This window comes from Mobula birostris, chromosome 2, assembly GCF_030028105.1.
Source record: "Mobula birostris isolate sMobBir1 chromosome 2, sMobBir1.hap1, whole genome shotgun sequence".
Classification (NCBI taxonomy): domain Eukaryota; kingdom Metazoa; phylum Chordata; class Chondrichthyes; order Myliobatiformes; family Myliobatidae; genus Mobula; species Mobula birostris.
The window spans coordinates 179,469,965-179,493,976 of record NC_092371.1 but is presented as its reverse complement, the minus strand read 5'-3'; the positions used below and the strand labels follow the sequence as shown (position 1 = coordinate 179,493,976).

General features: G+C 40.8%; 1 protein-coding gene across 2 annotated transcripts in view; it reads left to right on the top strand.

Annotated features, from left to right (window-relative positions):
- The window catches only part of sh3yl1 (SH3 and SYLF domain containing 1), a 113,117-nt gene extending 92,320 nt beyond the window's left edge, over window positions 1-20,797 (top strand). The window contains exons 8-9 of one of the 2 annotated variants that reach the window (XM_072278348.1): window positions 5,275-5,328; window positions 18,622-20,797. In XM_072278348.1, the coding sequence (XP_072134449.1) occupies window positions 5,275-5,328; window positions 18,622-18,827 (260 nt within the window). In that variant the 3' untranslated portion in view covers window positions 18,828-20,797. The remainder of the gene's footprint in view (window positions 1-5,274; window positions 5,329-18,621) is intronic. The other variant, XM_072278338.1, reaches the window with a different exon arrangement.
- Window positions 20,798-24,012: the final 3,215 nt, after the last annotated feature.

Here is a 24,012-nt window from a genome sequence, read left to right as displayed (position 1 = left end):
AGGAAGCTTTTAAAAGCCAATAGAAGGAAACTAAAAAATAATAAGGAGGGAAAAGATGAATTATGAAGGGGAAGTTAGCCAGTAATACAAAAGAGGATGTCAAAAGTTTTTTTCCAGATAAATAAAGAATCAAAGAGATGTGAGAGTGAATATCGAACCGCTGGAAAATTATGCTTGAGAGGTAGTAATAGAACCATAGAATATTACAGCACAGAAACAGGCCTTTTGGCCCTTCTTGAACCATTTTTCTGCCTACTCCCACTGACCTGTACCTGGACTATATCCCTCTATACATCTCTCATCCACATACGTGTCCAAGTTTTTCTTAAATATTAAAAGTGAGCCCGCATTTACCACTTCACCTGGCAGCTCATTCCACACTCCCACCACTCTCTGTGTGAAGAAGCCCCCCCCAATGTTCCCTTTAAGCTTTTCCCCCTTCACCCTTAACCCATATCGTCTGTTTTTTTTCTCCCCTAGCCTCAGTAGAAAAAGCTTTCTTGCATTCACTCTATCTATACCCATAATTTTATATACCTCTATCAAATCTTCTTTCATTCTTCTACACTCCAGGGAATAAAGTCCTAACCTATTCAGCCTTTCTCTGTAACTCAGTTTCTCAAGTCCCAGCAACATCCTTGTAAACCTTTTCTGCACTCTTTCAACCTTATTAGTATCCTTCCTGTAACTTGGTGACCAAAACTGCGCACAATACTCCAAATTCGGCCTTACCATTGCCTTATACAACCTCACCATAACATTCCAACTCTTATACTCAATACTTTAATTTATAAAGGCCAATGTACCAAAAGCTCTCTCTATGCCCCTATCTACCTGTGACGCCACTTTTAGGGAATTTTGTATCTGTATTCCCAGATCCCTCTGTTCTACTGCACTCCTAAGTGCCTTACCATTTACCCTGTATGTTCTACCTTGGTTTGTCCTTCCAAAGTGCAATACCTCTCACTTGTCTGCATTAAACTCCATCTGCCATTTTTCAGCCTATTTTTCCAGCTGGTCCAAATCCCTCTGCAAGCTTTGAAAACCTTCCTCACTATCCACTATACCTCCAATCTTTATATCATCAGCAAATTTGCTGATCCAATTTACCACATTATCATCCAGATCATTGATATAGATGACAAATAACAATGGACCCAGCACTGATCCCTGTGGCACACAGGCCTCCACTCAGAGAAGCAATCCTCCACTACCACTCTCTTGGCTTCTTCCATTGAGCCAAAGTCTAATCCAATTTGCTACCTCTCCATGTATACCTAGCGACTGAATCTTCCTAACTAACCTCCCATGCGGGACCTTGTCAAAGGCCTTACTGAAGTCCATGCAGACAACATCCACTGCCTTCCCTTCATCCACTTTCCTGGTAACCTCCTCGAAAAACTCTAATAGATTGGTTAAACAGGGCCTACCACGCACAAAGCCATGTTGACTCTCCCTAATAAGTCCCTGTCTATCCAACTGCCAGGGCCCCTGCAATTTCAACACTAGTCTCTTTCAAGGTCCGAGGGAATACCCTGTCAGGTCCTGGGGATTTATATATTTTGATTTGCCTCAAGGTAGCAAGCACCTCCTCCTCTTCGATCTGTATAGATTCCATGACCTCTCTACTTATTTGCCTTATTTCCATAGACTCCATGCCAGTTTCCTTAGTAAATACAGATGCAAAAAAACCATTTATGATCTCCCCCATTTCTTTTGGTTCCATACATAACCAACCATTCTGACCTTCAAAAGGACTCATTTTATCACTTACTATCCTTCTGCTCTTAATATACCTGTAGAAGCTCTTTGGATAATCCTTCACTTTGACTGCCAAAGCAACCTCATTTCTTCTTTTAGCCCTCCTGATTTCTTTCTTAAGTTTTTTGCACTTTTTATACTCCTCAAGTACCTTATTTGCTCTCTGTTTCGTATACATGTCATACATGTCTCTCTTCTTTTTTATTATAGTTCCAATATCCCTTGAGAACCAAGGTTCCTTATTCTTATTCACTTTGCCTTTAATCCTGATAGGAACATACAAACTCTGCACTCTCAAAATTTCTCCTTTGAAGGTCTCCCACTTACCAATCACATCCTTGCCAAAGAACAACCTGTCCCAATCCACGCTTTTTAGATCCTTTCTCATTTCTTCAAATTTGGCCTTTTTCCAATTTAGAACCTCAACCCGAGGACCAGATCTATTTTTATCCATGATCAAGTTGAAACTAATGGTGTTATGATCACTGGAACTAAAGTGTTCCCCTGCACATACTTCCGTCACCTGTCCTAACTCAATTCCTAATAAGAGATCTAATATTGCATCCTCTCTAGTTGGTACCTCTGTATATTGATTTCGAAAACTTTCCAGAACACATTTTACAGACTCTAACCCATCTAGACCTTTAATAGTATGGAAGTCCCAATCAATATGTGGAAAATTAAAATCCTCTACTATCATAACTTCATGTTTCCTGTAGTTGTCTGCTATCTTTCTGCAGATTTGCTCCTCCAATTCTCGCTGACTATTGGGTGGTCTATAATACAACCCCATTAATGTGGTCATACCTTTCCTGTTTCTCAGCTGCACCCATATGGCCTCAGTAGACAAGCCCTCTAATCTGTCCTGCCTGAGCACTGCTGTAATATTTTTCCTGACTAGCAATGCCACCCCCCCCCCCCCCCCACCCTTCATCCCTCTGCCTCTATCATGTCTGAAACATCGGAACCCTGGAACATTAAGCTGCCAGTCCTGCCCCTCCTCTAGCCAAGTTTCATTAATGGTTATAATGTCGTAATTCCATGTGTCAATCCATGCCCTCAGCTCATCTGCCTTCCCCACAATACTCCTTGCATTGAAATAGACACACCTCAGATGATTATTACCACCACACACAACCCTTCTATTTGTGACTTTGCATGAACTTTTAACATCATTTATTTTCACACCCGCTCCACTATCTGCTCTGGCACTCTGGTTCCCATCCCCCTGCAAATCTAGTTTAAAGTCTCCCCAATAGCACTAACAAACCTCCCTGTAAGCATATTGGTCCCCTTGTAGTTCAGGTGTAACCCGTCTCTCTTGTACAGATTCCACCTGTCCCAGAAGAGGTCCCATTGATCCTGAAATCTGAAAACCTGCCCCCTACACCAGTTCCTCAGCCAAAGCATCCTATTCTTACCCTCACTAGCACATGGCACAGGTAGGAATCCTGAAATTACTACCCTCGAGGTCCTGCTTTTAACTTCCTACCAAGCTCTCTATACTCACTCTTCAGGACCTCCTCACTCTTTCTTCCTATGTCATTGGTACCGATGTGCACCATGACATCTGGCTGATCACCATGCCACTTCAGAATGCTGTGCACACCATCAGAGACATCCCTGACCCTGGCACCCGGGAGGCAACAAATCATCCGGGAGTCTCTGTCACGACCACAGAACCTCCTGTCTGTACTTCTAGCCATCGAGTCCCCTATCACTACCGCTCTCCTCTTCTTCCACCCTCCCTTCTGCACTGCAGAACCAGACTCAGACAAAGAAATGGCAGACAAATTTAATAAGTATTTTGGAGCAGATGTCACTGTGGAAGATTCTGGCACTATGCCAGATATTTGAGAGTTGGAAGTTAGTGTCATTGCTATTACGAAGGAGAAGGTGCTTTGGAATCTGAAAGTTCAAAAGAGTAGATAAGTCACCTGGGCCAGATAGAATACAAGCCAGTGTTCTGAAAGGTAGCTGAAGTGATTGTGGAGGCACTAGTAATGATCATACAGGAATCACTAAATCTGGAGTTGTTCCAGAAGACTGGAAAATTGCAAATGTCACTGTACTCTTTTAGAATGGAAGGAGGCAGAAGAAGGGAAATGTAGGGCAGCTGGCCTCACTACAGTGGTTGCGAAGGTGTTGGATTTAATTATTTAGGATGAGGTTTTGGACTACTTGGAGGTACATGATAAAGTAGGCCAAAGTCAACATGGCTTCCTTAAGTGGAAATCCAGCCTGACAAATCTGTTGGAATTCTTTGAGGAAATAACATGCAAGATGGACAAAGGAAAGTCAATAGATGCCATTTCCTTGGATTTTCAGAAGGCCCTTCACAAGGTGCCACACATGAGGGTGCTTAACAAGATAAGAGCCCATTGTATTAAAGGAAAGACACTAGCGTGGATAAAACATTGGCTGACTGGCAGGAGGTAAAGAGTGGGAATAAACAGAGGCTATTCTAGTTGGCTGCCAGTGACTAGTGATTTCTGCAGAGATTGATATTGGGACCACTTCTTTTCACATTATATGTCAATGATTTGGATGATAGAATTGATTGATTTCTGGCCAAGTTTGCAGAAGATACAAAGGTATGTGTAGTGATAGGTAACGCTGAGGAATTAGAGTGTCTGTAGAAGGACTTGAACGGATTGGAAGAATGGACAAAGAAGTGACAGATGGAATATAGTGTAGGGAAGTGTTTAGTCATGCATTTTGGTCAACAGAATAAAGATGTTGGCTACTTTTAAACAGGGAGAAAATTCAAAAATCAGAGGTGCAAAGGGACTTAGGAGACCTTGTGCAGGATTCCAGAAAGCTAAACTTTCAGATTGAGAGAGTGGTAGGGAAGGCAAATGCAATGTTACATTCATTTTGAGTGGACTAGAATGTAGGAGCAAGGATGCAATGCTGACACTTAAAAGGCTTTGGTTGGACTGCATTGGAGTGTTGTGAACAGTTTTGGGCTCCTCGTCTAAGAAATGATGTGCTGGCATTAGAGAGGGTCCAGAGGAGGTTCACAAGAATGATTCCAGAAATGAAAGGGTTACCGTGTGTGGAGCTTTTGACAACTCTGGGCCTGTACTTGCTGGAGTTAGAATAATGAGGTGGGGATCTCATTGAAACCTATCAAATATTGAAAGGCCTCAGTAGGGTAGATGTGGGGAGGATGTTTCCTATCGTGTGTGAGTTATGGCACAACCTCAGAATAGAGGGATGTCCATTTTGAACAGAGATGAGGGGGAATTTCTTTAGCCAGAAGGTGGTGAACATGCAGAATTCATTGCCACGGACGACTGTGGAAGCCAAGTTATTAAGTATTTTTAAAATAGAGGTTAATAGATTCTTGATTAGTCAGAATGTCAAAGGTTACTTGAGAAGACAGGGGAATGGAGTTGAGAGGGATAATAAATCAGCCATGATGGAATGGCAGAGTAGACTCGATGAACCAAATACCCTAATTCTGCTCCTATGTCTTATGGTCTAATATTTTCTTTCCTTGATTCAAAGTGGAGCCAAGTTCCAACGGCAATCTTTATCCACGTCTACCAAGCTACCGATCTGGTAAGTTAAATCTTACAGAAAACAAATTTTAAATATATATGCCTTACCAAATCAAATTATCCTTTGAACCTAGTGAGATAGCTTAATAATGACTTCTATTTATGGTTCACCTTTATAATGGAGTGATTGAATGTACTATCAACTTTTACTACATAACAGAATTAATGATGGGAGTAGAGATCTTAGTTATTGAAATTATCATTCACTTTAACAATTAAAAAGTTCCAGCAGCAAATGCCTGATCTCCCTATACATTCATACTGTATCAGCTGATTCTGCTGTAACTTAATTTACACGTTTGCAGATTATATCACTGTAGTGGGCTGTATCTCAAATAACAAAATCAGAGTAAATGAGGGAGATAATAAGCCTAGTCTCAAGGTATCATGACAGTAACTTTTCCCTCATTGTCAGTAAAACAAGAGAGCTGGTTATTGACTTCAGGAAGGAGGGTGGTGGTCAATCTCCTGTTTACCTCAATGGTGCCAAGGTTCTGAGGTTGATAACTTCAAGTGGCTAGGAGTGATGACCGCCCTGGCTGGTGTGTTTTCTTGGCCACAGTATATGGTTTGACCAGACAGGCTATTTGTGATGTTAGATCTCACTTCAAGGAATTTGAAGATGTTTTTGCGTGAAACTAGAGAGTTGAATGGGGAGCTGTAATCAATAAACAATAGTCAAACATAAGTGTCTTTATGACCAAGTACTCCAAGGATGAGCGTAGGGCTAGGGAGATGGTGTCCATCATGTGCCTGATACACCTTTTGGCAAATTCAGTGGGTCAAAGCTGTCTGGGAGGCAGGAGATTATCAGCCACCTGAAGCACTTCATCAATGAGCTACCAGTCTGCAGGAGTTGGAATGTGCGAGGTAAGTAGAGCACCTGGAGGAAACCCAAGCGGTTTCATGCAAGGCATAGCAATTCCATGAAGAAAGCATCCTTGATAAGGATTACACATGGGTCTCTGACATGGCAATGCTACAGATCTACTATTTGCACCACCATACTGTCCTATGACTCTATGGCTTCCTTCTGTGTTGTAAGAAAATATGGGTCAGCTAGCTGAGGCAACCATTTGTAGATTCCAATGATACTGTCATACGCTGACCAGCAGGTACCATTATTTAAGGAAATGAGAGAAAGCAATGCATATTTGAGCATTAGCACTTCCAACCAGTGTTGATTTTACCTCTTAATTCTCTTTCACATGAATTACCAAATCCAGATTCTACCTAGGCTCTTAAGTAAACATAAAATTTTAGTTAAGAACGTATGTCAAAGAAGGAAGACTAAACCATTAAGCCCTTCTCGGCAACTCGGCCGTTCAAAACGATCCTGGCTCAAAACCTCAATGCCATTTCCAAATACTGATTACGTAAGGCAACGCAGTAGAGCTACTAGATGTTTCAGTCCCTATGGTAAGTCGGCACTCTCGATGTTGGCAGTGGGTTTGGAGTGGTGACAAGGAGGGAGGGTAGGTACGTCACCGGGGTCATCAGGTGGGCACCCTCCTTCTTTGACGTTTCGTTGATAAGCCCACGACGTCTCCAGAGGGCTCAATGGTGCTACCTTCCGTCCCAGATACACCCCCCTCAGTTCCATACCCTCCTGTCTTCATCTTGCAGCCCAGACATTGTCTTCCTTTTAATCCAAATCCAATTGCTGCTTTCTTCTGCTGCATTTGACAAGGACTTGATTGCTTGTTGGAGGGAGTGACCCCTCACCCCCATCTTCTTCAATAGACTGGTCGTAGATGAAGCAACAAATCCCCTGCATCGCACTCCTACAGGGAAAATCTTGGTCTTCCAGCCATTCTGGGCAGATTCAGTTGCCAGTTCAGAGTACTTGGTGTTTTTCCTCTCATAAGGTAGTGCAATTAACAGAGTTGCTGTTGAATAGATCCAGTGACCCAAGTTCATTCACAACGTCCAGTGCTATCTACATGGAATTTACACTTTCTGCCTGTGGTTTTCTTTGGTAACATTAGTTTCTTTCCACATCCAAAGTTGTTGGTAGGTAGTGTGCAAGGATTTCTGAGATGAAATGCAGCCAAGATAAATCCTTGTTTTTCCTTCCTTAGTACTCTTGTATACTTGACATTGATTCCTGATTTAAATTAGGCAGCATTAGCGCTCTAGGTCAGCATCAAAGTAAGTGTTAATTTCTCTATTCCAAGTCTTGTAGGCTGATGTTTGAATGGTTAAAACCAAAATGGAGAAGTTGTTTCATTATGATGGAGATCTTTTGAATTACTCTCACTAAAATTTGCAGCACATAATTTCCCTTCAAGCAATGTGCTTTTAAATCAAATCAGAAAAAAAAGAAAGCTTCCTTCAACAGAAAATACGACAAGTCCTACATAAAATATGGCTTTATTGCGACTGGTGACTCACACGCTCCAAGCCCCCTGTGTGTGATATGTGGGGACAAGTGGTCTAATGAGGCAATGAAGCCCTCAGAACTGCTTCAGCACCTTGAGTCCAAGCACCCTGCACTTAAAGACAAACCCGTTGAGTTTTTTGAACAGAAAAAACACGAGCAAGCAGGACAGGAGCAAGTGCTGAGAGCCACCACCTCCACAAATGCTGCTGCTCTGAGAGCGTCGTACTTAGTGGCTAGCTGTATTGCAAGGGCTAAGAAGCCTTTCACTGTTGTTGAAGAATTGATTCTGCCTGCTGCCAAGGATATGTGCCATGAACTGTTGGGAGAAGCTGCAGCTAACAAGATGGCACAGGTTTCTCTTTCAGCTGCCACAGTTTCAAGGAGAATCGATGACATAGCGGAGGACATCGAAGCATAGCTGTTGGAACGGCTTAACGAGTCTGGTTTCACTACCCGAGTCAAAGAGATTGCTCCTGAATGCCAGTCTACACACTGTGTCACACACTGGGAAATGCTGGCTAGCCGAAAAATGTCACCTGATCTTAACAGCTTTTTGAGCATGTTGTTGAAGTTATCAATCACATCAAAGCAAAAGCTCTGAACTCACGTCTGTTTGAGCAGCTTTGCGAGGAAATGGATGCAGAGCACAAACGCCTTCTCTTATACACTGAAGTCAGGTAGTTATCACGGGGGAGAGCCCTGGCCAGGGTTTTTTGAGTTGAGAGAGCAGCTACAGAGATTTCTTTCAGGAAAGAAGTCACCACTGGCAGCACACTTCAGTGATGAGGAGTGAATAGCAAAACTCGCTTATCTATGTGACATCTTCAAACTGCTCAATGAAGTCAATTTGTCACCTTGGGGGAATGACAACTGTCTTCAAGTTGGCAGATAAAGTGTCGCTTTCAAAGCCAAACTGGAACTGTGGGGACGGCGAGTGGATAAGGGCATATTTGACATGTTCCCAACATTAGCTGGGAATTTGGAAGAGACTGAGGCTCAAAGCTGGTGCGCTAACACCTATCTTCGCTGCCAACAGAATTTGAGCGTTACTTCCCAACCGCAAATGATCCAAGACGTGCAAAGGAATGGGGCTGTGACCCATTTGTGAATGTCCCTGCTGAATCATCCACATCAGCGCAGGAAGATCAACTCTTCGAGCTTGTAAATGGTGGTGGGCTGAAAAGTATGTTTGACATAACATCTCTGCTGACATTCTGAATCAAAGTCAAGGCTGAATATCCTGAGATAGCCACCAAAGCACTGAAACCGTTGTTTCCATTTCCAACATCGTATCTCTGCGAAGCAGAGTTTTCAGCAATGAATGCAACGAAAAGTAAATTGCGGAATAGACTGGAGAAAAGGTACCCCCTTATGACTTATCACTATATTCACGTGAGGAAAATATGCACTGTGTGTTTAATACTAAATTTGCTAGATAAACCCTTTTAGAAGCAAAATTGAGTGTATTAGCCACTGATAAGTGACTTATAGTTGACTTATCTATATTCCGGTCATGATTAACACCCCCCCCCCCCCCCCCCGGTTGGCCGGTCCGCAAGAATATTGTCAATATTAAACTGGTCCGCTGTGCAAGAAAGGTTGGTGACCCCTGGAGCAGATGGAGTTCGTCAGCCTGGGAAGGCAGTCCATCTAAGAGAGATCAGCAAATTTGCTGATGATACAAAGTCTGGAGGTGTAGTGGACAGTGAGGAAGGTTTTCAGAGCCTGCAGAGGGACTTGGACCAGCTGGAAAAATGGGCTGAAAAATGGCAGATGGAGTTTAATACAGACAAGTGTGAGGTATTGCACGTTGGAAGGACAAACCAAGGTAGAACATACAGGGTTAATGGTAGGGCACTGAGGAGTGCAGTGGAACAGAGGGATCTGGGAATACAGATACAAAATTCCCTAAAAGTGGCGTCACAGGTAGGTAGGGTCGTAAAGAGAGCTTTTGGTACATTGGCCTTTATTAATCAAAGTATTGAGTATAAGAGCTGGAATGTTATGATGAGGTTGTATAAGGCATTGGTGAGGCTGAATCTGGAGTATTGTGTTCAGTTTTGGTCACCAAATTACAGGAAGGATATAAATAAGGTTGAAAGAGTGCAGAGAAGGTTTACAAGGATGTTGCCGGGACTTGAGAAACTCAGTTACAGAGAAAGGTTGAATAGGTTAGGACTTTATTCCCTGGAGCGTAGAAGAATGAGGGGAGATTTGATAGAGGTATATAAAATTATGATGGGTATAGATAGAGTGAATGCAAGCAGACTTTTTCCACTGAGGCAAGGGGAGAAAAAAACCAGAGGACATGGGTTAAGGGTGAGGGGGGAAAAGTTTAAAGGGGACACTGGGGGGGGGGCTTCTTCACACAGAGAGTGGTGGGAGTATGGAATGAGCTGCCAGACGAGGTGGTAAATGCGGGTTCTTTTTTAACATTTAAGAATAAATTGGACAGATACATGGATGGGAGGTGTATGGAGGGATATGGTCCGTGTGCAGGTCAGTGGGACTAGGCAGTAAATGGTTCAGCACAGCCAAGAAGGGCCAAAAGGCCTGTTTCTGTGCTGTAGTTTTTCTATGGTTTCTATGGTTTTCTATGGAAAACTCTGATTTCAAACCCCCGCTGCCTTGCGGCCATACCCACTCATGGGAAAGGCTTCGGGAGTAAACCCTAAGGACAAATCGGGAGCTGGAGTCCCTAAGGTAGTCTGACATTGCCTTCAACCTCGTTCTGGCAACTCCTGTGATGACACTGGTGCCAAGCAGTATCGGCCTTTGCCCTTCCCTTGGACAACATCGGTGTCGTGGAGAAGGAAGACTTGCAGCATTGTCAACTGCCGGTCTTCCATACAACCTTGCCCAGGCCTGTGCCCTGGAGAGGACACTCCAGTAGACTTTCCAGGTTCAGATCCATGGTCTCGCAAGACTAACGGATGCCACCACCATAATCTGTAGCAACAGAGGTCCCAACATATTAGACTGCTGTTATACTAAGATAAGGAATGCCTACTGTTCCACGCCTAGACTGTATTTCGCTAAATCGGATTACTTGGCTGTCCTCCTACCTGCGTACAGACAAAGACTAACGAGCAAAGCTGCAGAGATTAAGACAACAATGAGGCAGTGCGAGAGGCAGAGGAGTGGGTATGGGATTGCTTTGGGTTGGTGGACCTGGCTATGTTAAGGACTCATCTGTGGATCTGATGAATACTCCACTTTATTAAAACATTCGTCACAGACTTTATTAAAACCAGAAAATCATTCAGAGTCTTCCCCAACCAGAAGCCCTGGATGAACCATGAGATCTATAATGTGCTGAGAGCAAGATCAGAGGTCCAGGTACAATCAATCATCAACAAGCTAAGTGGCAATAATGGACTAAACTTGAATCAATGAAGGATGCTCAACAGTTGTGGCAGGACTTGAATATTATTACCTCTTATAAGGTTAAATCAAGCAACATAGGCGACAACAGGGCTTTGCTTCCTGATGAGCTCAGTGCCTTCTATGTTTGTTTTGACCATCACTCCCATAGGTCCTGATGATCCTGTTATTTTAGTTGCTGAGGCTGATGTGTGAGCAGCCTTCAGGATGGCGAATCCACAACAATCATCCATCCCAAACAGGGTACCTGGCAAAATACTAAAGCACTGAGATCTTTAACTTATTGCTTCGGCAGTCTGAGGTAACCACCTGTTTCATTTATGCTGGTGCCTACGAAGAATGTGGTAACTTGCGTCAAAGACTACTGTCCAGGAGCACTTACATCCACAGTGATGAAATGTTTTGAGAGGTTGGTATTCAAACCTATTAGCACATGCTTGAGAGGCATCTTGGATCTACTCCAATTTGCCAAATGGAGCAACAGGTCCAAAGCAGATGCCTTCTCACTGGCTCTTCACTCAACCCTGGAACATCTGGACACTAAAGATGCATACATCAGCATGTTCTTTATCAACTACAGCTCAGCATTTAGTACCATAATCCACTCAAAACTAATCAATAAACTTCAAGACCTTGGCCTCAATACCTCCTTGCACAATTGGATCCTCTGTTTCCTCACTTGCAAACCTCAGTCAGTTCAGATTGGCAATAACATCTCCTCCATGATGTACATCAGCGCAGGTGTGCCAGAAGGCTGTAAGCTTAGCCACCTGCTCTATTCGCTTTACACTTAGAACTGTGTGGCCAAGGACAGCTCCAATGCTGTATTCAAGTTTACTGATGATACCACTGTTGAAGGCCAAATCAAAGATGGTAATGAGTCAGCACATAGGAGGGAGACTGAAAATCTGGCTGAGTGGTGCCACATCAACAACCTCTAACTCAACGTCAGCAAGACAATGGAACTGATTATTTATTTCAGAAGGAGGAAACCAGAAGGAGGAAGTCCATGAGCCAGTCCTTATCAAAGTATCAAAGGTGGAAAGGGTCAGCAACTTTAAATTCCTCAGTGTTAATATTTTGGAGGACCTGTCCTGGGCCAAGCACAATAAGTGCAATTGCAAAGAAAGCACAGCAGCACCTCTACTTCCTTAGGAGTTTACGAAGGTTCAGCACGACATGGAAAACTTTGACAAACTTCTATAAATGTGTAATGGAGAGAATGTTGACTGGCTGTATCACAGCCTGGCAGAGAAGATCATATGAGAAGTGAAACGGTCCAGTCTGTCACAGGTAAAGACCTCCCCACCATTGAGCAAATCTATACAAAACGTTGTCGCAGGAAAGCAACATCCATTGTCAGTGATCCTTGCCACCAAGAACATGTCGCTGCTGCCCTCAGGAAGAAAGTACAGGAGCCTCAAGACTTAAATGGTCAGGTTCAGGAACAGTTACTACCCCTCATCATCATACTGTTGAACCAAAGGGGATAACTTTCTTCAACTTCACTTGACCTATCCCACAACCAATGGACTCACTTTCAAGTACTCTTCATTTCATGTTCTTATGTATCGTTTGTTTATTATTATTCCTTCTTTTTGTATTTGCACAGTTTGTTGTCTTTTGCACACTGTTGGGGTGCTCTTTCATTGATTCTATTATGACTATTATTCTATTATGGATTTATTGAGCATGTCCATAAGAAAATGAATCTCAGGGTTGTATATGTTGACATAAATGTACTTTAATAATAAAGGAACTTTAAACTTTGAGATCTATAGACTAGTGGTCATTTGCTTCTGTGTACATCTGCTGTGCACGAGTATGTTAGCTGTTTGTGTTAAGTACATTCCAATATTTGAAACTGACTATCAAGAGCATCATTTCATGTTGTAGCATGCTGAGATTTTTCTACCAGATTTTGCTATCCATAACTCGTTGTCGGGTTTGCTAATACATTTTCAAATAGAATTTCAAGTTTTATAATTAATGCTTGGAGCGTGTGATCTGAATGTTGTTTGGTGAAATTAAAACAAAATAAGGGCAAAACAAAGGCCATACTGTTTAGTGCAATTATGGAGAGTGATGTAAATAATACTAAATTACAAGTCTCCTTTAAAATAAAGTGCAAATTTTCAATTGAGGACAAGGGAAGTAGTGTCAGATTGCAGAAAACATTTTCAAGCATCAAAAGGAATTTTAAATATATAAATAAAATAAAATGGATAGTCAACAAAATCAGTACACCATTGAAGCAAAAAGTGACAACTGAAAATATGCAGTAAGAAGTTAGTAAAAGTCTTTTCAAAGGTTTCAAAGGTACATGTAATGTCAGAGAAATGTATACAATATACATCCTGAAATGCTTTTTCTTTGCAACCATCCATGAAAATAGAGGAGTGGCCCAAAGAATGAATGACAGTTAAACAGTTAGAACCCCAAAGTCCCCCCCAGCTCCCCTCCCTCCCGCATGTAATTGGCAGCAAGCACAAACCCCCATCCCCCCACCAGCAAAAAAAAAGCATCGGCACCCGTCACTGAGCACTCCAGCGTGCAGCAAAAACAACAGCAAAGACATAGACTTGCAGTAATGCAAAGACTACACGTTCACCCCATATTCAACATAAGGGAGAAGGGGATGTCTCCGTTTCACAGCAAGAGAGGAGACTTAACAAACAACTCACTGGTTTATGATGTTAAAAGTCCATTGTGTCGCTTTTTCCAAGCTCTGTTCCCAAAGATCTCAGGTCTCTATCACACAGCCAAAGATCTTCCAGTTCCCACAACACACCAGTTTGTCGGGGCACCGACCTTCGATCCGTCCGTCTCCAGAGCCCCGAGATCCTAGGCTTCCAAAGACGAGCCGAACCCTTTGGCCGCACCCTTGGCGTGTCAGATAATGGCCAGTTGTGAAATACCGAGAGGTCAGGTAGCTTAGTGCTAAGTCTGAAATGCTACTGTCTTCAAAGTAATTGCTGCTGTCCTTTGCAACCTGGCTTAACATAGCAAAACTAGAGGGCACTAGAAATATATTGTTTCCTTTTATTGAACATAGAACAGCACAGAACAGGAACAGGCCTTTCAATTCACAATGTCTGTGCTGACCATATTGCCACTTTAAACTAATCTCATCTGCCTGTACGCGATTTCTATCCATACATCTTCTGCATCTCCACGTCTGCCTAAATGCCTTTTGAGCATTGCTATTGTATCTGCTTCAACTACTTCCCCCCTGCATGTTCCAGGCACCTACCATAGTGCAAAAAAAATCTTCCCATAAATCTCAATTAGACATGCCCCTCTCACTTTAAGGCTGTGCCCTCTAATATTTGACAATGTCACTATGGAGCAATGGCTCTGACTATCTATGCTTCTCATAGTTATATACTGTTAGGCTTTAAGTAAAAATTTCAAATTTGATGTATGTGTGTACTTTAAATATAAATTGAAAACAGAATTTCCATGGGATTTTCATATCCACTTGAGTGAAGTGACAGATTCATGCATGCATACCAGCCAACTGCGTTTCAAAATAAATATTAATGAAAGTAGTGCATAACATGTGAAGTTAGTTCTAACTACAGTCAAGAATTTCAAGTGTAATTCATGGTGATCTTTATTGCAGCCAACACTGAAGCAGTAAAAATGTCAAAATTTGTCATGGAATTAATCTTATTGAAACATTTCAACATCTGTTTTAAAAAACACAATTTTTCCCCCCATCTGGATTGTTTTCTAATGCTAATTCTTGCCTGCTGGATGTCATTTAAGAAAATCAATTCTATATGTGATCTTAAGAATAATAGATGCATCTGTATTAAATTGACACTAAATCTAAATATGCTGTAAATTTACCTAATAGAACTTTAAAATGCTAAGAATAAAGCTAAGAAACAATTATTTAAATTGCATACAGCAGACATCAATTATCTGGCCTAATTACTTTCTGCAAGTAGTCATACTCTATTCAGCCCCTCCAACCTACATTGCCTCCTTTATAGCAGTGGGACAAGCCCAGATGAGATGCCCAGTTTGCAGTGTTCTGTGATGGCCATCCCAAGCTCCCAGTTGCATATCATTTCTATTCTCCTTCCCGTTCCCACATTGACCTGTCCACTCTCAGCTTTCTTCATTGTCCAGTGGCAAACCAGAGAAATAACACCTTATGTTCTATCTGAGTAGTCTACAATCCATTGATATGAACACTGAAATTTTATAATTTTAGGTATCCCTTATTTCCTGTGATACTGCCTAATTAGGCTTGATAGTCTGTTATTGCATGCAAGCTAGGCCACAATCACTACGTGTTTGTGTGGCTAGTGTGAAGCTCAAGCTTGGGCTGATATTGACTCTTGCATCCCCAAGGGCTTTGCGAAAGTCAAACATAGATTTCCTGTATATCTCGTAATTGCCCAACTTGAAAGCTGCAGAACTGAATTTCAGGAGACAGTGTATTTCTCAGTCCGTCTGTGATTTCCAGTTAGGGAATACTTGCATTGGCTTCTTTGATGCATAGTCCTCTAATCACTGATGAAGTCTGTGTCAAAGGTGGCGTACTCATTTAGGTTGGCTGCTGAGTTTTTGAATCTGGACTAGTCCACTGACTCAAAACAGTCATTTAGGATCTCATCGACTGTGCCTATAAGAAGTATTCACCCCCCCACTTGGAAGATTTTATGTTTTATTATTTTATAACATTGAATCACAGTGGATTTAATTTGCCTTTTTTGATACTGATCTACAGAAAAAGACTCTTTTTGTGTTGAAGTGAAAACAGATCTCTACAAAGTGATCTAAATTAATTACAGATATAAAACACAAAATAATTGCATAAGTATTCCCACCCTTCAAGTCAGTATTTAGTAGATGTACCTTTGGCAATAATTACAGCCTTGAGTCTGTGTGGATAGGTCTCTATCAGCTATGCACATCTGGACACTGCAATTTTTCCCCATTCTTCTTCATAGAACTGCTCAAGCTCTGTCAGATTGCATGGAAATCGTGAGTGAACAGCCCTTTTCAAGCCCAGCCACAGAGTGAGGTCTGGAATCTGATCTGGCCACTCCAGGGCATTAATGTTGTTATTTTTAAGCCATTCTGTGTAGCTTTGGCTTTATGTTTGGGGTCATTGTCTTAATGGAAAACAAACCTCCCAAGTCTCAGTGTTCTCAAAGACTGAATCAGGTTTTCCTCCAAGATTCCCCTGTATTTTGCTGCATTCATTTTACCTTCTACCTTCACAAGCCTTCCAGCTTGATGCAGCCACCACCATGCTTCATGGCAGAGACGGTGTGTTTTTGATGATGTGTGGTGTTTGGCTTATGTCAAACAACATTTAATCTGATGACCAAAAACCTCAAGTTTGGTTTCATCAGACCATAGAACCTTCTTCCAGCTGACTTCAGAGTCTCCCACATGCCTCTGGCAAACTCTAACCAAGATTCCATGTGAGTATTTTTCAACAGTGGTTTTCTCTTTGCCACTCTCCCATAAAGCTGTGACTGGTGAAGTTCCTGGGCAACAGTTGTTGTATGCACATTCTCTCCCCTCTCAGCCACTGAAGCTTGTAACTCCTCCAGAGTTGTCATAGGTCTCAGTGGCCCCCTCACCAGTCCCCTTCTTGCATGGTCACTCAAGTTTCTGAGGACAGCTTGCTCTAGGCAGATTTGCAGCTGTGCCATGTTCTTTCCATTTCTTGATGATTGACTTTACTGTACTCCAAGGGATATTCAGTGACTTGGAATTATTCTTGTAACCATATCCTGATTTCTGCTTTTCAATAACCCTTTTGCAGAGTTGCTTGGAATGTTCTTTTGTCTTCATGGTGTAGTTTTTGCGAGGATACTGACTCACCAGCAGTTGTAGGACTCACCAGTTCTTGGAAAACTGTAAGGTCTGAAAGTAGATAAGCTGCCTGGAGCAGACAGTGTATACTCCAGGGTTCTGAAAGATGTGGCTGAAGAGATCGTGGAGGCATTAGTAATGATCTTTGAAGAATCACTAAATTCTTCCGAAAGATAGGAAAATTACAAATGTCACTCCACTCTTCAAGAAGGGAGAGAGGCAGAAGAAAGGAAACTATAGGCTAGTAAGTCGGACCTCAACATATACTCCTATATCTTATGGTCTAATAAACCAATTGCCAGTGAATGTTCGCTTGAGAGTGTGTACACTGCTTGTTCACTTCTATTTCCAATGGATTTAGAAGATGTTGCAGACACCGGAGAAGGACACTGTATAAACTGGCATCAGGATCGGCATATCATTGGCCAAAATGGCCTGTCCAGTGTTTTACTGTTCTATGTTCTAACAAAAAGAACAAAAAAATTATACCATATGATACCTTGTTGATGCTCACCCTCCTCACCGAAACTTGCGTTCATCAAAGTCTGCACACAGTTCAAGAAAAAGTGTTCTCAGTGTGAAGATGCTTTTATACTTGCATATAAGTCATGGACAAATGCAGCTAATAGATTAAAAAGTATTAAATTTTGTTAGCAGATAGGATATGTCTCACTGTTAGAGAGAAACAGAGGATATCAACCTGCTTCAATGAAGTTAATATCAAAGAAAACATAATATTTTCCAAAGAAAACTAGCTTTCCGGGGAGAAAAAAAAAGGAGTGAACTACAAAGTGAAGCCATCTTCAGCCAAGCAATTACCTCCCAATCCATAATTTGGAGGTATCAGTAGTACACACTGCAACAATTCACTAACAATATGTGAGAGTCACAAGGGCTGCAAAGTCAAGGAAGTGCAAGTTTACAGCCATAATAGTGGAAAATGGTGAAAAACATGTTTGGGCTTCAAGTCGTAAGAAGTAAGGGGGTGCAGCTGGTACCACCAGGGAATGGAAAAGCACTAGTGCCAGGGATTTTGATGGGTATAAAATGGGACACTTTCTTTGCAAGTCAGAGAGTTTTGTCTTGGGGTCGGTCACAGCCAGTGCTAGGGCTAAGAAGATAAGGGCAAGTACACCAAGTCAGAATTCGAGAGAGGGGAGGAAACAGGCTGCAGGTAAGATTGTCGGATCTGTAGCTCCCTTCTAACCTTCTGCTTAGTGAGCGATTAAGTGTTATTTTGATTCCTGTACTACTACTACTGTAGACTTTTGGTTTTCTTTCTGTATTGTATTTGTGCTAATTTTAATAATGTGTGTTCTTGTGGCCTTGAGTGCGTGTGCAGTATGTCCGTTGTTTGCAAATGTGTTTGTGAATACCGAGCTATATGTGGAAAAAAACACGTAACAAATTTTAAATAATTTTTGCTAGAATTCACAAACATGGCCACAAAGTCATCAATTTCATCATCCAAATCAGTAACATATAACATGAAAAAAAACAGTCCCAACACTGACCCTGCGAAATACCACATCACTGGCAGCCAACCAGAAAAGGCCCCCTTTATTCCCACTCTTTGCTTCCTGCCAGTCACCCAATCTTCTATTATGACAGAATATATACTGTGGATTTTCTAACTCTGTTCAGCTCAAGTATATATATTTATATTCATTTTCTGTCTCTCAGAAAATCCATGGGAAAAACCTTTAACAGTGACAGCAATGTATTCCTTTGAGGGACAAGCAGCAGGTGATCTGAGCTTCAATTCAGGTGATGTAATTACAGTGATATCCAAAACTAATTCTCATTTTGACTGGTGGGAAGGACGACTCCAAGGAAAGGTCGGCATTTTTCCAGCTAATTATACATCTGTATCTCAAGAAGGTTGGTAGGTGCCTTCCAAATTGAAAAATGTCACTCATTGTTTTCCTGAATGATTTATAATAACCATATTTTAGAACAAGATATATTTTAGATATAAGATAATTATGCAAAGTTGTCATTTTTTGACCTGTTTGTAAACCAAAACTGAGAGCAAGAGAATTTTAAAAAATAAAGTTATTCAGCCCCCAACCTTTTGTTCACATATATGAATATTACAACTAGGGATTTTGATCAATTTAACTGTGACTTTTTATTTATGAATCAGATGCTTCGTTTTTAGAGCCCAAAAAAACAGGGAAAATTGTAAAGCATGAAAAACAAAAAATTCAAAACCTGAAATGTCAGCAGTTCAAAAATATTCATCTCCCCCCTCCCCCTTTGCTCAATTGAACCACCTCTTGCAGCTATTTCAGCCAGCTGTCTTCTTGAAAAGTCTCTGTAGGGGTGTTGGACAGCAATCTTGAGATTGTGCCTGAGGTGTTCAATCGGGTTAAGGTCAGGACTCTGACTGGGCCACTCAAGGATATCAATTTTCTTCACTTGAAACCACACCATTGTTGCTCTGGCAGTGTGCTTTGGGTCATTGCCCTGCTGAAAGATGACGTTCCTCCCCAGTTTAAGCTTTCTGGCAGAGGCTAGCGGATTTTTATCCAGGATCTCCCTGTTTTCAGCAGCATTCATCTTCCCAACAAGTCTGACCGGATTTCCAGTCCCTGCTGCTGAAAAGCATCCCCATAGCATGATGCTATCTCCACCATACTTTACAATAGAGATGGTATTAGCTGGCTGGTGCACAGTATTAGATTTATGCCACAAATACCACTTAGTGTTGAGGTCAAAAAGTTCCACTTTAGTCTCATCTGTCCACAAGTCCTTCTTCCAGATCTTTACAGTATCTTCCAAACGATGCTTTGCAAAGTCTTCATGTTCAGTGCCTTTGAGACAGTCTTTTACCCTTCTCCCAATTTGTGCTTCAGTATTATCATTTCTCTGACTTGTGTTGAATGTTGGTTTGTCTTCATTTTGGTTTCATCTGTTGAAAGTTTATCATACTGTTGGACTTTACAGAGAGAAGGGGTACTTACTCTTATGAATTCATTGAAAACATGTGATCCTCTAATTTTCTACATCAATAAATTGGGTGAGTTGGGTAAGGTGATATATAGCACCTGAGGAAACTTAGCCTAGTAATTACAAAGGGGGATGAATACTTTTTCAGCCTCACAATATAGGCTTTAAATTTTTAATAAATTATTGACAGTTTTTGGTATTTTTCTTTTGATTTGACATAATACTCAATGTTTTGTAGATTAACAAAAAATCCTACTGAAATATTTTAATTTAGAAAATGAGACTGAAATGTGAAAATAGTTGTGGAGCCTGAATACTTTTTCAAGGCACTATAAATACTAAGAATAAATTTACCATTGATATCATCATTGATTTGTTAAGAATTTTGAATGATTTTATAACTTGACTTTTCTAATAATTCTATATGGTGCCAAATAGCATTTGACAAGGGAAAGGTACATGCCACTTTAAATGTAAAATTATATTGTATTTCAAAAGTAGAACTTATAAGAAGTATGTTCTAGATTTGAATTCTGTATTTTTTTAAGAAAACTATTGTGGAGGTGATTGACAATCATCAAACAACAATTAAATAAAGAAGTTTCAATTAATGGTGTAGGTGTAGAAATAATTATAACCATAACAATTTTGAAGTATATGAAACTGTTGATTCTGTGACTTTGCAATTATGACTTTAAACTGCATATTATAAATGGGTTGGGTAATTGTAAAGTATCTCTGTAAAGCAGAATCTGGATATTAAATATATGAACAAATAGAACTTTATCATGTAATAAAATGCAACCTTAAAGATTCTTAATGTTGGCATATGATCTGCAAGTGTTTTTTTTAATGTAAGATGTGAGTTAACTGAAGTCCTTTGTCAAATATATCTCATTTTACAAACACACTCATCACAAGTAACCACCAACTGCTAATAAATGGAATTGCTATAGCTTGTCACTCATTATTTGACATGGATATAATTGGTAAAATGTTCAGATTCTGTCTAAAAAATTGCTATGGCATATTTCTAACTTAATGCAATATATAATACACATTAAGACACCCAAGGAATACAGCACAACCAAACAACTGCTGTGTTAAGTGACACTTAAAACAGCTGATTCAAATACACTAAGATTTATTGATTTCAAGAGAACACCAGCTTAGCTCATATCCATCATTGTCAAGTTCTGTGTAATTTGGCAAGTAGTTATGTCAGGCACTCCAATGTTCCTGTGAGGATTGTTAAAATGTGCCTTTAATAAAAGGAAAGGTACGTCGCATTCGGAGTTTCTCCGGTTAGCGGACGATTTGCCTCCATGCCTCTCTGATGTAGTGGGGAATCGTGTACGAGGCAAGTTACAGCAGTGGTTTGCCATTGTCTTCTGCCGGGTGAGTTTCCAAAGAGATCACCAGCTCAGAGGCCACCACAGATGGAAAGCGAGCAGGGGAGCCGGCTGGCTGGATTCGAACCCGGGACCAATATTCAATAATATTTTATAATATTTTGATTTTTTTGTGTGGCATTCTGGGTATTACCCACAGGGCAAGCATTTTTATCATTGAATTTTTGTTGGTAGGATGTCCTGCCTGTTCAAAGGCTCGGAAGCCATTAGATTTAACTTGAAGAAGCAGGAGGTGATCAGGGAGGTGTACGCCAGAGCTAATGCTTCTTTTCGCTAATTTCAGTGCAGGAATGTGTTTCGTGATATCACCCATATCAAGGTCAATTACCATGTAGCATACATTTTTGTGTGCATTTCAATTTCCAGTTTATTCTATTTGATGATTGGAATTTAGGCTTTCCTTATAATTTAGGTGAGCAGAAATGACTGGCAAAGTATCAATTGCAAAGCATTTTGCTGCATGCACAATTCACTTAATCATTAACAATCATTCTTGTATCATGTGAGCAGAGATTTATGCCCAAACCAACCTGGCAACATACTCATCTATGCATCCAAATCAAGTTTAATATTACAGGCATACAGTCTCATAACATTTGTTGTCTTATGGGAGCACTACATTGCAATAGATAGTAATAAAACTATAAATTACAACAAAAGTATATATAAAGATTAAACTAAATAAATAGTGCCATAAGAAAGAGGAAAAAAGAACTGATGAAGTGTTCATGGTTCGTTGTACATTCAGAAACCTGATGACAGAGGGTAAGAAGCTGTTCCAGAAACGTTAAATGTCTCTCTTCAGGCCCTGTATCTTCTCCTCAATTGTAGTAATGAGAAGAGAGCATGTCCCAGCTGATGGGGGCTCTTAATAATGGATGCTGCCTTTTTTGAAGCATTGCCTTTTTAAGCTTTCCTGAATGCTCAGGAGGCTTATGCCCATGATCGGAGCTGGCTACGTTTACAACTTCCTGCAGCTTTTTCCGATCCTGTATCGTCGATTCTCCATACCAGATGGTGTTAGGAGTTAGAGTGCTCTCCACAGTACATCTTTAGAAATTTGACATACTTATTCTCCTCAAACTCCTAATGTCACTGTCATGCCTTCTTTGTAATTGCATCAATATGATTGACTCAGAATTGATCCTCGGAGATGTTGACATCCAGGAACTTGAAACTGCTCACCCTTTTCATTTTATTTCCCTCGATGAAGACTGATGGATGTTCCCTCGACTTACCCTTCTTGAAGACCACAATCAGTTCCTTGGTGTTACTGAAATTGAGTGCATGGTTGTTGCTGCAATACCACTCAACAAGCTGATCTATCTCACTCCTGTACACCTCCATGTCACCAATTGAAGTTCTACCAACAATAGTTGCAAAATCGACAAATTTATAGATGGCATTTGATTTGTGCTTAGCCACACAGTCTATGGTGTAGAGACTCGAGCGGGGGCTAAGCACACATCAGTGTTGATTGTTAGGGAGGAGGAGATGTTATTTTCAATCCATTTCAATCCGTTTCTCGGTGAAAAAATCAAGGATCCATGCATAAATATGTACGTGCAAGCTAACCTGCAGGTGTATATACTAACATGCACACAAATTCTCATATACACACAGCCATGCACAAAACATTGATGCATACATATACACATAAACAAGCACATGCTCATACATACACACTCACACAAATGCACATACAAACGTATGTATTTATAGATGTGGCTGCATCAAGGAGAGAATGCCAGTGATTATGGTCTCAGCTGCTATGGAGTTAGGTTATCAGAGAACCAGGGATCATGGAATATGGCAATATCCAGCCTTCCTTGTATCTCATTCCCATTTCTTTTGTCTTATATAAAACAGATGATTGAAATATTCCCACACCCATAGTTGCCCAATCTCCTCACTCAGATCATACCCTCATAGCATTTTCATTTATGAGTCCTAAGAACTATCATCTGGCCAACAGCCCCTGTAAATAACCCATGAAAGAAGAATACCATGTCACTGCAGATAATACAACCAACAGCTCAGATCCTGTCATGTCCTACACAGAAGAGAGTAGTTTAAAAGCAGGACCTGTAGATGATTTTTTAATCTGCAGATGCAGGAAATCTGGAAAAAAAGAACTGTTCATCTAGCAACACTCAACAGATTAGGCAGAATCCATGGAAAGCGAGACAAAGTTACTGAGGCCATTCAGTAATGCTAGGACACTAAGAAATGCTGATAGGTTGAGAGATCTACAATCCAAGTTCATAGATACCTGAAAGTGTTAACGTTAAGTATAAAGTTCAGCGTAAATTAGTTGTCAAAGTGCATATATGTCACCATACGCTGCCCTAGATTCAATTTCTTGCAGGCATTTACAGTAGATACAAAGAACACAATAGAATCAATGAAAAAACACAAATAAAGACAGACAAACATCAAGTGTGCAAAAGGAGACAAACTATGCAACTACAAAATAATAATAATAATAATGAATAAGTAATAAATAATATTGAGAACATGAGTTTTAAGTTTTTTTAAAGTGTGTCCGTAGGTTCTGGAATCAATTCAGTGTTGAGGTTTGTGACATTATTCACACTGGTTCAGGAGCATGATGATTGAAGGTTAATGACTGTTCTTGAACCTAGTGGTGTAGGACCTACCCATGATTGTATCGCCACCCACAGCTCTAATCTGCTTATTAAATTTGCCA